The sequence below is a fragment of the Pogonomyrmex barbatus genome, unplaced genomic scaffold (assembly GCF_055798465.1).
Source record: "Pogonomyrmex barbatus isolate J1 unplaced genomic scaffold, ASM5579846v1 scaffold3, whole genome shotgun sequence".
NCBI classification, from domain to species: domain Eukaryota; kingdom Metazoa; phylum Arthropoda; class Insecta; order Hymenoptera; family Formicidae; genus Pogonomyrmex; species Pogonomyrmex barbatus.
Genome location: NW_028297127.1, coordinates 7,166,328 through 7,179,624, shown reverse-complemented (window position 1 = coordinate 7,179,624; position 13,297 = coordinate 7,166,328). Strand labels below are relative to the sequence as shown.

The following is a 13,297-nucleotide window of genomic DNA, read 5'->3' as shown; positions in this document are numbered from 1 at the left end:
AATTTATTGTATAGTATTTATTGAATTTATTGTATTGTATTTATTGAATAGTAAATTTATAGATAAATTGTAGTAATCTAATAATTAGCAATAAAATGAAGATAAAATTTAATGCTTTTAATAATTATAACATTTGATTTTCAAAAAAAATTGAGATTTAGTTATAATCAATCAATAGTTAAAATCAATTAATAGTTAAAATAAATTGTATATACAAAAAGTATAATGCAGATTCACATTATTAAATTAACACTAAGAGAACACTTAACATTTTAGTTATTAATAATCATGTAACAGTATGTTTGAGATTTACCGCATAATTTTAATTTTTTACTAAGTTTATTACTGTAAAATAAACTAGTACTTAAAAGTATTTAGCTTTATTGTAAATAATTTTTAAATCTTGTTATATAAATTATTTTGAAAATCTCTCATATAGTGTATAAATAAATGTTAAAATTTAAATTAATCTAATATTACTAATTATAAGGCTAAATAAAATTAGAATAATTGAAATAGAATAATGAAACTTTTCTTCTAACTAAATTTTCTAAAATATTTGTGAATGAAAAAACTTACTGCAATATATTGTAGATATATCAATCTTCAATCCAAAGAAATGCGCATCAAATACTGTTTCTTCTTTTGCGATTTTGCAAGAAAACCTGGAATGCCATAAGATAATTGTTGCTGCGTAGTCCAAGGATACAAACTAACTTAGAATCAGAAATGTTCCCTTCATAAAGAAAATGGAGACATATTTCAAACGTATCGCACATTGTCATGATAATTATAAGCTTCTCTTTTTCTTTATAACAGACTATAAAAGCCTGCCATTCATAATAATTTGCCATGCTTGTACTATTATCATTTATAATTGTGATAAAAGGGAAATGATATCTTCCTGATAATAATGCATGTTATAATAAAAATTAGATAGATATAGGAATTCAAGAGAAATAAGGTATCTAAGGTTGCGACTAACTTTCAAATAGAAATTTCCGTATATGTCTCTGAAAGGAAGAATAGAATGTGCACGCTAATGGAAATGTCGAGAAAGAGCAGAGGTAAATATGAATATATCTAAATATGTACAGGTTTGAAAGTAGCTTTTTTATTTATACATATCAATTTACAGATCAATTAAAAAAATTCGCATTAATGATAAATTACCTAACTAAATTTTGTTTAACTTAGGAAACTAGATAATTTAAGAAGAAAATATTGCTTAGTATACTTCATAAACAGGGAAAGAAAGAAATAAAATTGGAAATTAATTTCACAAAAGAGCGTTTCATAGAACATGGATTTTCAAAGCGTAAATCTTTTAAATGTTAGATTAAATAAATTCTCAGGCAATTTGTTACCGATGACCAGCAATGATTCGCTCTTTCCTGTATCTTGGAGAATATATAGTGCCATTATATGGCTGATCGAAGCGATTCAAACCAGCGCCGTAATTCCCGGAATCTTATCTGTGCCTAAAGATAAGGCTTTACAGGATGGAACAGTCAGTCTTGTGATTACCATAGAAGTATTCTTTTTACTACGACAAATGCACGTGCACAAAAATCTTGTGAATCAATTGATTGAAAAGCTAAATGAAATTTTGCATGCTGAGGACAAGTCTATGAAAATCATCGTGAAATCGACATTAAAGCCGGTAGAAGTTCCACTCAAATTTTATTGTATCGCTGGAACTGGATCCTTAATAGTGTGGTGTAGTGTATCGTTTGCGTTGATCTTCAAAAAAAAGTATTTTTATTATGACGATTATAGGGTACCAATAGTTCTTTCAAAAGAACCATTCTCAGCGGAAATCTTTTTGCTTGGAAACTGTATTGTATCTATTGCCAGCATATTTATGTTTCTAAAAAAAGTTGCCTTGGATGTCTACATGATAAATTTTGTATTATTAGTAACATCACAGTATCGCTACATGGCAATAAAACTCGCAACAATATTTCGGAAAAACTCTCCACAGAATGAATCCCAACAAGAATATTCTTCTGTAAATTCATTGGCACTCACGGAGATGAAAGCGTTATGTCGACATTACAATGCTGTAGTTCAGTAAGTAATTGGTGAGCGTTTTCTAAATTTTACGACTTTATTTATTTATTTATTATTTTTTAAATTATTATTTTAATTAATTAATTTAATTCTTAATAACTTAATAAATTTGTAATCCATTTCTAATATTTATTTGCTTTATTTACTGTCATATCATGCATTTTTGCATTTCCTTTCAGAATTACGTACATGCTAAAGAAATTATTATCTTTAAATATGAGTCTATTATATTTGACAAATATTTTCACTTTTTGTTTTCTCGATATCATGCTGATAAGTGCAGTGAGTAATTTAATACAGTACAATTTGAATAATGATAATTTCGAAAATATTTTCTAGACGATTGAAGATAAATTATGATAATGTAATGATAAATTACTTATGATAATGTAACAACATATATTAAATCTAGATATTATCGACGGATCTCCTAGAAGGAGTTATGATCATTATGTACATATGCGGTGGCTTAGTACAGCTTTATATTATATGCTTATGTGTTCATCAATTATTAGATGCGGTAAGTTTTGTTAAAATATCTTACTACTTTATTAAAATATATTGCCATTATTTCTATCTTCAATATATCTTAATTTATTCTTTAAGGTCTCTAATTAATAAAAATAAAACATTTTTCATTATTATATATATTTTTATAAAATTAAAGTTAATATCTAAATATGTGTAAAATTTAGAGTACAGAAATATCAGATAAGGCGTTCCATGAGAAATGGTACCAATCTGAACCATTATTAAAACATATGTTCAGGATGATGATAATAACCAATAATTTAGAGTGTAAACTCTCAGTTTCTGAAAAATTTAATCTGTCTTTGCCTTCATTCATGACGGTAAGACGTATACTACTTACATTAAATGACAACACTAATTTTGTAAATCATTTTTTTAATGTTTTTGAAAATTTATTATAATTTCAACATTAAAATTATTGATGCTTTAACTTATTTTAAATTTTTAAATGTTCTTTTATATAGATTTTGAATCAATCCTACTCATTTGCCCTTTTATTTTTGAGAATAAAATAAAAATTTATAAGGTAGGTTTTTTTCCTTGTCTTAAATACTTTAACTATTTATTTTTTGTGCTTTCTTAATTTATAATAAAACTTTATGCGTACACTGTTTTATTAAAAACATGTAATATATTTACATTTTTTATTTTTATCTTAGAAAATATGCAATTTAGTTAAAACTAATATTTAAGCAAAAATTTTAATATTTAAATATTATACAATAACAAAACAAAAATTTAAATATTATACAATATATATAATATCCTTTCAAAACTGAAAACATTGAGAATAAATGAGTTAACAATAATAATACTTTATCATATTTATTACATCGTGAGTTTGCGTTTGGTTAATTACATTCCTTTATCCGTTTTATAATTTTGATTCCTTAATTCAATAAATTTATTACAAGCCCAAAAGGTGATTATAAAATATACTATTATAAAAGAAAGATTGATTTAATAATATTATTGTACATAAACATGCTGCAAAACTAACTGCAAAAACTAAATTTATAAAATATTATTAACATATTTGACACTAATTTATTTTAAAAAACATTATTGTTATTCTTTATTAATAAAATACACGTTAAACAATAGTAGGTACTACAGTCTCTACACAACTTGCAGTTCTGTGATACGGTCATGCGTAGAATTAACAGAAAACTATAAGATAATCGTTGTTTCATAGAGTACAGATGTTTATAAAGAAACCAATAATCATGCTTATTCTTTCAGTAGATGTAATCAAGATTGTAGTCTGATAGATTCTTTGTTTCTCAATATCGTGGCATTTATTTATCAGCTCTTATATATTATTTTATAAAATAAAAAGAGAACATTACCGAATCATTATTTATTCAAAGTGCGGTATATTTTTGATAAATTCTAATGCAGACTAATCATAAGACAAAACGTTACAAGTTCTAATAAAGTACATGAAAGGTCGTTGTTTGTCGCATAATGATGTACATTATTTTAATGCAAGCTCTGACATTGCGAATAGAAATTCAAAGAGAATAATGAAATATCAAAGGAGGTTCCGCGCATGTTCCCTTGAGAGAAAGGAGACATGTGCACGATATAACATCACAAAAAACCAAGTGAAATCAAATAAAAATAAGAATACATAGAGTCACACAATTGACATCGCATGAGCATGGACTTCCAAAATGTGAATCTTCTAAATATTCGACTAAATTTACTCTCAGGCAATCTATTACCGATGACCAATCTCAATTCGTCTTTTCCATTTTTCTGGAAGATACACAGTATTTTTACGTGGATGCTTACGACGATCATGGCGATACTGATAATACCCGGATGTATTTACGTATCAATAGAAAAGGCTCTGAAAGACGGCATGATCTGTTTGGCAATCTTTACAGAAATGTCTTTCATGATTCTACGAATTCACTCTCGTAAAGATGTAGTGTACGAATTAATTCGAAAATTAAATGAAATTTTGCACACTGCCGACGAAGCCATGAAAAATGTTGTGACAGCGACTTTGGAGCCGGTAAGGGTTCCGCTCAACTTTTACTGGTCCGGTGGCGTGGCATCGATAATAGTGTGGATCTGTATGCCACTTCTGTTGGTATTTGAGAGGAATTTATTCTTTTACGAAGATTACAGAATACCTGTTGTTTTCTCCGTGCAGCCATTCTCATTCAAAATCTTCTTACTAGGAAGTCTGTTTTTAGTGATCGGCTCGATATTTTTGTTCTTAAAAAAAGTTGGCGTTGATGTGTACATGGTGCATCTGATTTTAATGATGACCGCGCAATATCGATATATCGCGACAAAGATAGCGATAATATTTCAAGAAGAGTATAACAGTGTTGAATCTCAAAAAAAACATCTCTCTGGGCTAGATCGCAGAAAAGAAAAGAAAATAAAGGCGTTGTGTCGACATCACAATGAAATAATATAGTAAGAATTTCAAAGATCATGTATGATACATTCCTTTGTAGTATTTATATTCATTTCAAAATATAAATAATGATTAATCAAATTATGATAAATTAATTAAATTTGTAATTTTATATGATAACATTTTATTTGAGTTACAAAATATTTTAAATTTACTTTTCATGAAATATACATTTAGAATTATATAACATTGTGTATAAATTATATTATGTGCTTTTTTCCAGTACAACATCACTATTAAAAAAACTGTTGTCTTTGAATTTTAGTTTAATATATGTAATCAGCGTCTTTCGATTCTGCTTTCTCGGTATTATGTTAAGTAGCGTGAGTAATAATTAGCTAATTCTTTTAATCTCTAGCTCTTTCTTTTTACAACTATTTTACAACTTTACTATATATTTTTTGTATGATATCTGCGCAAATGTTTTAAATTAGTTGATTATAGTGAAAACTTATTTATTACGCATTAACTAATTTTTTATTTTAGATAACATCGACAACATTTTGGGAAGCAATTTTAATTGTCATATACTCGTCAGGTGCAGTAGTGCAACTTTACATTTTATGCTCTTGTGTGCAGCAATTACTAGATGCGGTAAGCTTTGATCTAATTTATTATTTATATCATTTTGTTTTTAATCTATGATTATTATGAAATTTATAAATTATTTCTAAATTATTAAAAATTTAATTTTCATAATATTATACAATTATGAACAACAAAATCTTTTTTAACAAAAGAAATGATAATATAAAATTATTTATTCTAATAATAAAAAGACTTAATGCTTAAACTGTTAATTGTGTTGTATAATACATAATAATAGTATTACTTCTTGTTATATATTTCTTTATTATGTTGATCTATTATAAAATAGAGTACAGAAATGACAGATAAAGCATTTCACGAAAAATGGCATTTGTCTCAATTATCAATGAAACGTATATTTATTTTGATAATTATGGCCAATAATATAGAATGCAAAGTTGCAACATTTGAAAAATTCAATCTTTCCTTGCCTTCGTTTATGATGGTAAGGTTTTCTATTTCCTGTCTTTTTTTTATGCATAATATAACAAAAATATTTAAAATTTGATTTTCTCCAAATTTTCTTTCAGATTTTAAATCAGTCATATTCGATTGCTCTTTTATTTCTAAGAGTCAAATCTTAAGTATAAAAAAAATATTATATCTATTAAAACTGTATTTATTACTTCCAAATTAATAACAAAGATTAATAATCTTGTAATGCTATTTAAGTTTTAGAACATTAATTTATCTTAGCGAAGAAAGTTCCTGAAAATAATAACTTTATAAATATTAGTAAAAATATTAAGGTAAAAATATCAAGAACTGTAGTAGTATTTATAACTACATATATAACGCTAGTAATAGCACCGAGAAAATAATAATAAAGTAGAGATTATTCATGACAAATTGCATTTGTAATTAATTACAATTTAAATAATATAATCAATACTATATGTTAATACTATATATACATTAGAGAGAGAGAGAGAGAGAGAGAGAGAGAAGGTTATTATTAGATATTTTTGAAACATAATATATAATACATAATTTATTTAAATGATAGTAAAGCTGTATTTTTAATAGATTAATTCTTCATATTAAACTACAAAATTTTATAAGTTTACAAGACAATAAACTATTAAAATAAAAAAACATATGCATGTTCTTGTAACATATTAGAATTAATTTGTTGTTTAACTCATAAACACGAAAAATTGTTCCACAGAAAAATTTATCACATAATATTTTCATTTAACATTTGTATCATTTGCATCATTTGTTTTATTTAACAGATGTATGTAACTGTTCTCTATCGATATTATACGAGTCAGATATTTTCAGATACTACAAAGCTTCTGGCGTGTACAATGCTGGAATGAGCGATAACATAATGACCATTATGGCTTAACGTTAATGACAAGGAAGATTATGAATACCTTTAGTTCCATATTTAAACGACAATATAAGACATTTTATGAAATTCTTTATAAATCATTTTACTATCTGTATAGTTGTACAAGAGGGCTCCTCTTATATTATCTTACATTAATATTTTGCGAAATTATAGATAATAATTACTTTGCAAAATTCTAGAACAAGATGATAGAAAAGCATTGCTTTTCTTATTATCGTATCGACACGATAATATATTCATGCAAAATAAAAACTATAAATTCAATAAAAGTCAAATTATTCAAATTTTATGATGAACTTTAATTTAAGCAAGTTTTTTAAATTATTAATTTTCCACAAATCGATTGATCAATTTACTCGAAATATAACTGTAGTTTAGACAACCAATTCCTTTTCTCTATATCCACTCTTTCCACCTCTTCAATCCCCTTTCTAACAGCATATATAAAGAAATTCTTAGGAAAAGCAATTCTATATTAAGTTGCTGCGCCGTGATAAAGAACTGCTATTACATTAATTTAACATTATAATTTGACATTAATAATAGATCATGATCACAGTAATAAATAAGATTTTAATATTTATGCAATAATATTTAAAGTTAAATATATCGTGTAAACTTGGATAATAAATTATTAAATTTGTTTGCTTACACTTAATTATTTAATTTTTTTGTTTCTCTTTTAGCTAAACGTAATAGTTTTCTATAGATATCTATAACGATCGTTATTTGTTACGAAAGTATCAATATCGCGTACATGGATTTCCAAAACGTAAAATCCTCTAAATGTTCGGATTGGACATAGTGTCAGGTAACTTGTTACCTATGACTGCTGACAATTCGCCGTTTCCAATATTTTGTAAAATATATAGTATTCTGGTATGATTGCTCGAAATAGTTCAAACGTGCGTCTTACTCCCTGGATGCATGGTTGTATCGAAAGAGAAGGCTCTAAAAGACGGCTTGATCGGTCTTGTGGTTATTATAGAAGTAGTCTTTATGGTCATACGTATACACTCGCGTAAAAAACTGATACAACAATTAATTCAAAAACTGAACGATCTCCTACATATAAAGGACGAGATGATGAAAAGTGTAGTGATGGCGACTGTAAAAGCGATAGAGATGTCTCTTAAATTTTATTGGACGTCCGGTGTGATGGGCATAATATTATGGAGTTGTTAGTTTATATTAATCTTTAAAAGAAATTTCTTCTTCTATGTAGATTATAGAATGCCAGTTGTCTATGCAAAAGATCCATTCTCAACTAGCATTTTCTTGTTGGGAAGTGTCATTGTGATGACTAGCAGTGTGTACATTTTTACAAAGAAAGTCGCCGTGGATAGCTACATAATAAATCTAATGCTGCTGATAACGGCACAATATAGATACACTGCATTAAAACTATCAACGATATTTCAAAATAAATCGCTTCAGAATAATTACAACAAATCTAATCTACAGAAAAATGTCATTTTAATACAGATAATTATGTAGAAAAAGACATAAAAGCTGTATGTCGGCATCATAATACAGTTATTCGGTACGTTTATTGTTCAAAAGTTAGCAAAGACGTTAGAAATTATGTCGAAAACTTTCAGTTCAAATTAATTTTGCTTTGATGCTATTTGAGTTGATCACATAAATCATTAAAAGAATATAACGATTATCAAATTATATAAACAATTAAATTTTTTAAGAATATATTGTATTGCAATATGCGATTTTTATAAACTATTAATACTACTTCAAATAAATCTTCTAATACTTACAAAATAATAATTATTATTTAATATTTTGTCATACTGTCTTATATGGTACTTTTTATTTCAGTATAATGATAATGCTAAGAGAACTATTGTCTTTAAACATTAATTTGATATATTTAAACACTGTTTTCCGATTTTGTTGCATTGCTATTATGATGATTTCAGTGAGTAATAATCTTTAATATTTAGAAATACTTGCTCAAAGATATATAATATTATTGCAAATGTCATTGCAAAATATTATTAGTTAATATATAATTAATATGTTCTATTTCCTTGAGAAGATGCCATCAATAAATTTGTGGGAAAAGTTCTCCTTAATTACGTATGCAATTGGTGGAGTAGTACAACTGTATATATTATGTTATTGTATGCAGCAATTACTAGATGCGGTACAAGCTTTATTGTAATACATAGATCTATATTTATTGTAATACATATATATATTATATATACATAGATATAAGCTGAAAAATCTTTATGCTATTACATACATTTTGTTCTAGAGTATTGAAATAACAAATTATGCATTTCATAAAAATGGTACCAATATGGAGCATCCATAAAACAAATGTTTATGTTTATGATAATGGCTAACAATTTAGAAATTAAACTTTCAACGTTTGAAAGATACAATCTATTTCTATCCTCATTTATGGCGGTAAGGTTAATATTAAGTGCGTCATTGATATATTTCTTTTTAACATCTCAAAATATTATATTAATATTCTTAAATATTATAAATTTTTGAATAATATTCTAGATTATAAATCAATTATATTCAATCGCGCTTTTGCTACTTAAAACTAATTGAAAAATATATATTAGTATGCAGAAATTACATACAGTAGATATACTTTTTATTATATGATTAAAATATAAAAATAAATAAAAGTTGTCGTTTTTTTAAAGAATGTATCTTTTGTTTCAGAAAAAACCAGTATTACACTATACATTAAATTTCATAATTAAAGAGAAATTTATGTAAATAGTAGATAAATTCTAAAATAAATTTTCGTTGTAATAGATTTCGTTGTAATAGAAAATGTGATAAATAAATTTTAATTATTAATAGAATGAAGAATATAGAATATAGAATATGAAATTTAAAAATATAATTGTCAAAAAATCTAAATATATCTTATATTTTCTTTTTTTTTAAATTAAATTATAAATAATTTAATTAAAATTATAAAATATAATAATATAATAAAAGTTATATATATAATGCAAATATATATATTTTTCATATATATTTTATATATGTGTATGTATAAAAAAATAAAATATATATTATTTCATTTTATTTATTATTTTATTTAGTTTGAACATATTACAAAAATAAAAAAAACGTTTTATTATTTAATATAATAATATTATATGTTAAGATAAAGAAAGATTATTTCATGAAATGTTTTTGTTATATACTAGAATTCTTTGTTATCAATTTAGAAGCAAAAATATTTTACAAAATAATATTAACATTTTCTTTACCACAAATTAGTTTAACAGATATATCACATTTTCTCGTTCAATGATGTACTAGTCATTGCTTCTTGTCTGATCGTTGCAGTACTATAGCAATCAATAATCAATGAGCATAAGATAATTAGTGACTTCTATGAATGTCACAAGGAATAGTTGGCTTTTAGTTTCATACGTAGTAAAACCATGTAAATATAAGAAATTGTACCTATTATTTGTAAGCCATTCTATTATTTAGGGATATGAGAAAGCTCCTTTTAATTATTGTATATCAAACAATTTACAAAATTATAGATAGTAACTTTACAATGTTCTAGAAGAAGAAACACGGGAGAAAAACATTGCTTATCATCATATGACACTATAATGTATTCAAACAAAGGAAAGTATAAATTCAATAGGAATAACAAATTGTTCAAATTTTGTGAACAACTAATTCTAGTAGAAATGCTATATATTATCATCTAGACACAAAAAGGAGTAAGAGTGAACAAAGGTAAATAGAATTTTAAAAGAATAATCTCCTTGCATTCCTCATGCTGATTTCACGAAGCGAATACTTTCTATATATATTTTCAGAAACGTTTGGTAATAAACATTATTTATAAAGATAAATTTTCTTCATTTTCTTCAAAACATTAAGTTAAATAAATCGATATTGTTAGATATTATTAATTTTATAAGTTATTAACACTGATTAATACAGAAATTCGCAAAAATTTATAGTCATTTTATAATACAATTTCAAAATTTGCCAGACAACAATATTTAAAGATAAAAATGTGTGCAATGTGTAAATTTAAAATTAATAAAATAATTCTATCCTGTGTAAAATTTTAATAAAGTAATTTAATTAAATGCTTTAATGTTTTTATATCAAATATTTTATTTTTTTTTTTATATTCTGTTACAGAACAATTTATATTTACTACGAGAAAACAGTATCGAATACATATGAATGTTCAAAACGTAAATCCTCTAAATGTTCGATTAAATATGATATCAGGTAACTTGTTACCTATGACTGCCGACAATTCGTCGTTTTCGATATTTTGGAAAATATACAGCATACTGATATGGTTACTCGAAGTAATCCAAACATGCGTGCTAATTCCTGGATGCATCTTTGTACCGAAAGAAAAAGCCTTAAAAGATGGTATAATCGGTATTGTGATCACCATCGAAGTAGTTTCTGTATTCATACGAATTCACACGCGAAGAGAACTGGTACAACAAGTAATTCAGAAACTGAACGATATCCTACGCATGGAAGACGACATGATGAGGAGCGTAGTGATGGCAACCATAAAACCAATAGAGATTCCACTTAAATTTTACTGGATGGCCGGCGTGATGTCCATAGTATTATGGAGCGGTACACCATTGATATTCCTTCAAAGACGTTCCTTTTTTTATGTAGATTATCGGATGCCAGTTGTCTATTCCAAAGAACCATTCTCGACTAGTATCTTTGTATTGGGAAGTATTATTGTGTTGACCAGCAGCGCATATATTTTTACAAAGAAAGTGAGCATGGATAGTTATATAATAAATTTGATGCTACTGATAACAGCACAATATAAATACATTGCATTGAAGCTATCAACAATATTTCAAGATGGATTACATCAAAGTAATAATAACAAATTGAATAAGGACGGTCATTTTAACAAAGATTATTACGCAGAAAGAAATATAAAAGCTATATGTCGACATCATAATACAGTCATTCAGTGGGTTTATTTTTTAAACATTATCAAGAGAAAGAATTGTCATATTATGTTAAGAAATCTTTCGGCAAAATCAAATCTATTTGTAATATTTGAGTTAGGCTTATAAAAATATAATTTTTATTAAATTAAATAACAATTAAATTATTTTTTAAAATATTTTATATATATATTTTAAAATATTTTAAAATATTTTTTATATACTTTTACACTGTAGTATGCAATTTAAATTTCTTATTATAATTATTCTTTAACTATCACTTTATCTTCTGATATAATATCAAAAGAGATATTTTTTTTTTAGTATAATGATAATGATGAAAGAACTATTGTCTTTAAATATTAGTCTGATGTACATAATCAGCGTTTTTCGATTCTGCTGTATTGCTATCCTGATGATTTCAGTGAGCAATAAGTTCTACTCTACTTATGGAATGTTTGTTATATCTAAAAGCAATATACTATTATTTTCATCTCATTTTATCCTAAATTATTCTTAATTAGTATATTATCAATCTATTCTTTTTCGACAAATTGTAGATACCATCAGTGACTTTGTGGGAAATATTCTTGCAACTTATGTACGCAAGTGGCGGAGTGGTGCAGCTTTACATATTATGTTATTGTATGCAGCAATTATTAGATGCGGTAAATTTTGTTGCAATGCATACTTTTATACATGAGCATTATATGTATCAAAAGAATACAAATCGAAAAAAATATGTAATTAAAGTAACAAAGTAAAAATATAATATTATGTATATGTATGACATTTTTTATTCAGAGTATCGAAATAACGGATTACGCATTTCATGAAGAATGGTATCAATATGGAGAATCTATAAAACGTACATTTATGTTTATGATAATGGCTAATAATTTAGAAATTAAACTTTCGACGTTTGAAAAATACAATCTATCTCTGGCCTCATTCATGGCGGTGAGTTTAATAAACATTTCATATGTTATTAATTTATTTAACATTTTATTAAGACTATAAGATATTTTTATAGATATTATAAATTTTCGAATGATATTTTAGATTTTAAATCAATCGTATTCAATCGCGCTTTTGTTATATAGAACTAATTAAAAAATGCACTGCTGTTCAGATTTTACATATCGTAAGTATGCTTCTTATTATACAAACGAAATATAAAAGTTAATACAAATTTAAAGGGTTAACTTTTATTTTCTTAAAGTTTAGAACTGGTACTTTAGTAATAACAATATTATAACGTTTAATTATTAACACTTAATAATGAATAATTGTAAATTATTATACTTAATAAAATAATTATTTAAATTAATTTTAGTACACAGCGTA

At 25.4% G+C, this 13,297-nt stretch overlaps 3 protein-coding genes and 1 pseudogene across 3 annotated transcripts; all 4 read left to right on the top strand.

The window, feature by feature from the left end:
- The first annotated feature begins 1,303 nt into the window (after positions 1–1,303).
- LOC112552778 (uncharacterized) lies at positions 1,304–3,119 on the top strand. The gene is made up of 5 exons (XM_089079738.1): positions 1,304–2,073; positions 2,253–2,355; positions 2,486–2,593; positions 2,769–2,924; positions 3,069–3,119. Exons 1-5 carry the CDS (start codon positions 1,304–1,306, stop codon positions 3,117–3,119), a joined length of 1,188 nt encoding a protein of 395 aa, XP_088935864.1.
- Positions 3,120–4,264: 1,145 nt separating this feature from the next.
- On the top strand, positions 4,265–6,213 carry LOC112552779 (uncharacterized). The gene is made up of 5 exons (XM_025218804.2): positions 4,265–5,040; positions 5,265–5,364; positions 5,528–5,635; positions 5,919–6,074; positions 6,160–6,213. Exons 1-5 carry the CDS (start codon positions 4,268–4,270, stop codon positions 6,211–6,213), a joined length of 1,191 nt encoding a protein of 396 aa, XP_025074589.2. The 5' UTR covers positions 4,265–4,267.
- A 1,495-nt stretch (positions 6,214–7,708) lies between these two features.
- LOC112552772 (uncharacterized) lies at positions 7,709–9,569 on the top strand (annotated as a pseudogene).
- Positions 9,570–11,129: 1,560 nt separating this feature from the next.
- LOC112552776 (uncharacterized) lies at positions 11,130–13,010 on the top strand. The gene is made up of 4 exons (XM_025218796.2): positions 11,130–11,973; positions 12,275–12,374; positions 12,511–12,618; positions 12,755–13,010. The coding sequence occupies exons 1-4, from the start codon at positions 11,195–11,197 to the stop codon at positions 12,968–12,970; spliced, it is 1,203 nt and encodes a 400-aa protein (XP_025074581.2). The 5' UTR covers positions 11,130–11,194; the 3' UTR covers positions 12,971–13,010.
- The last annotated feature ends 287 nt before the right edge of the window (positions 13,011–13,297 follow it).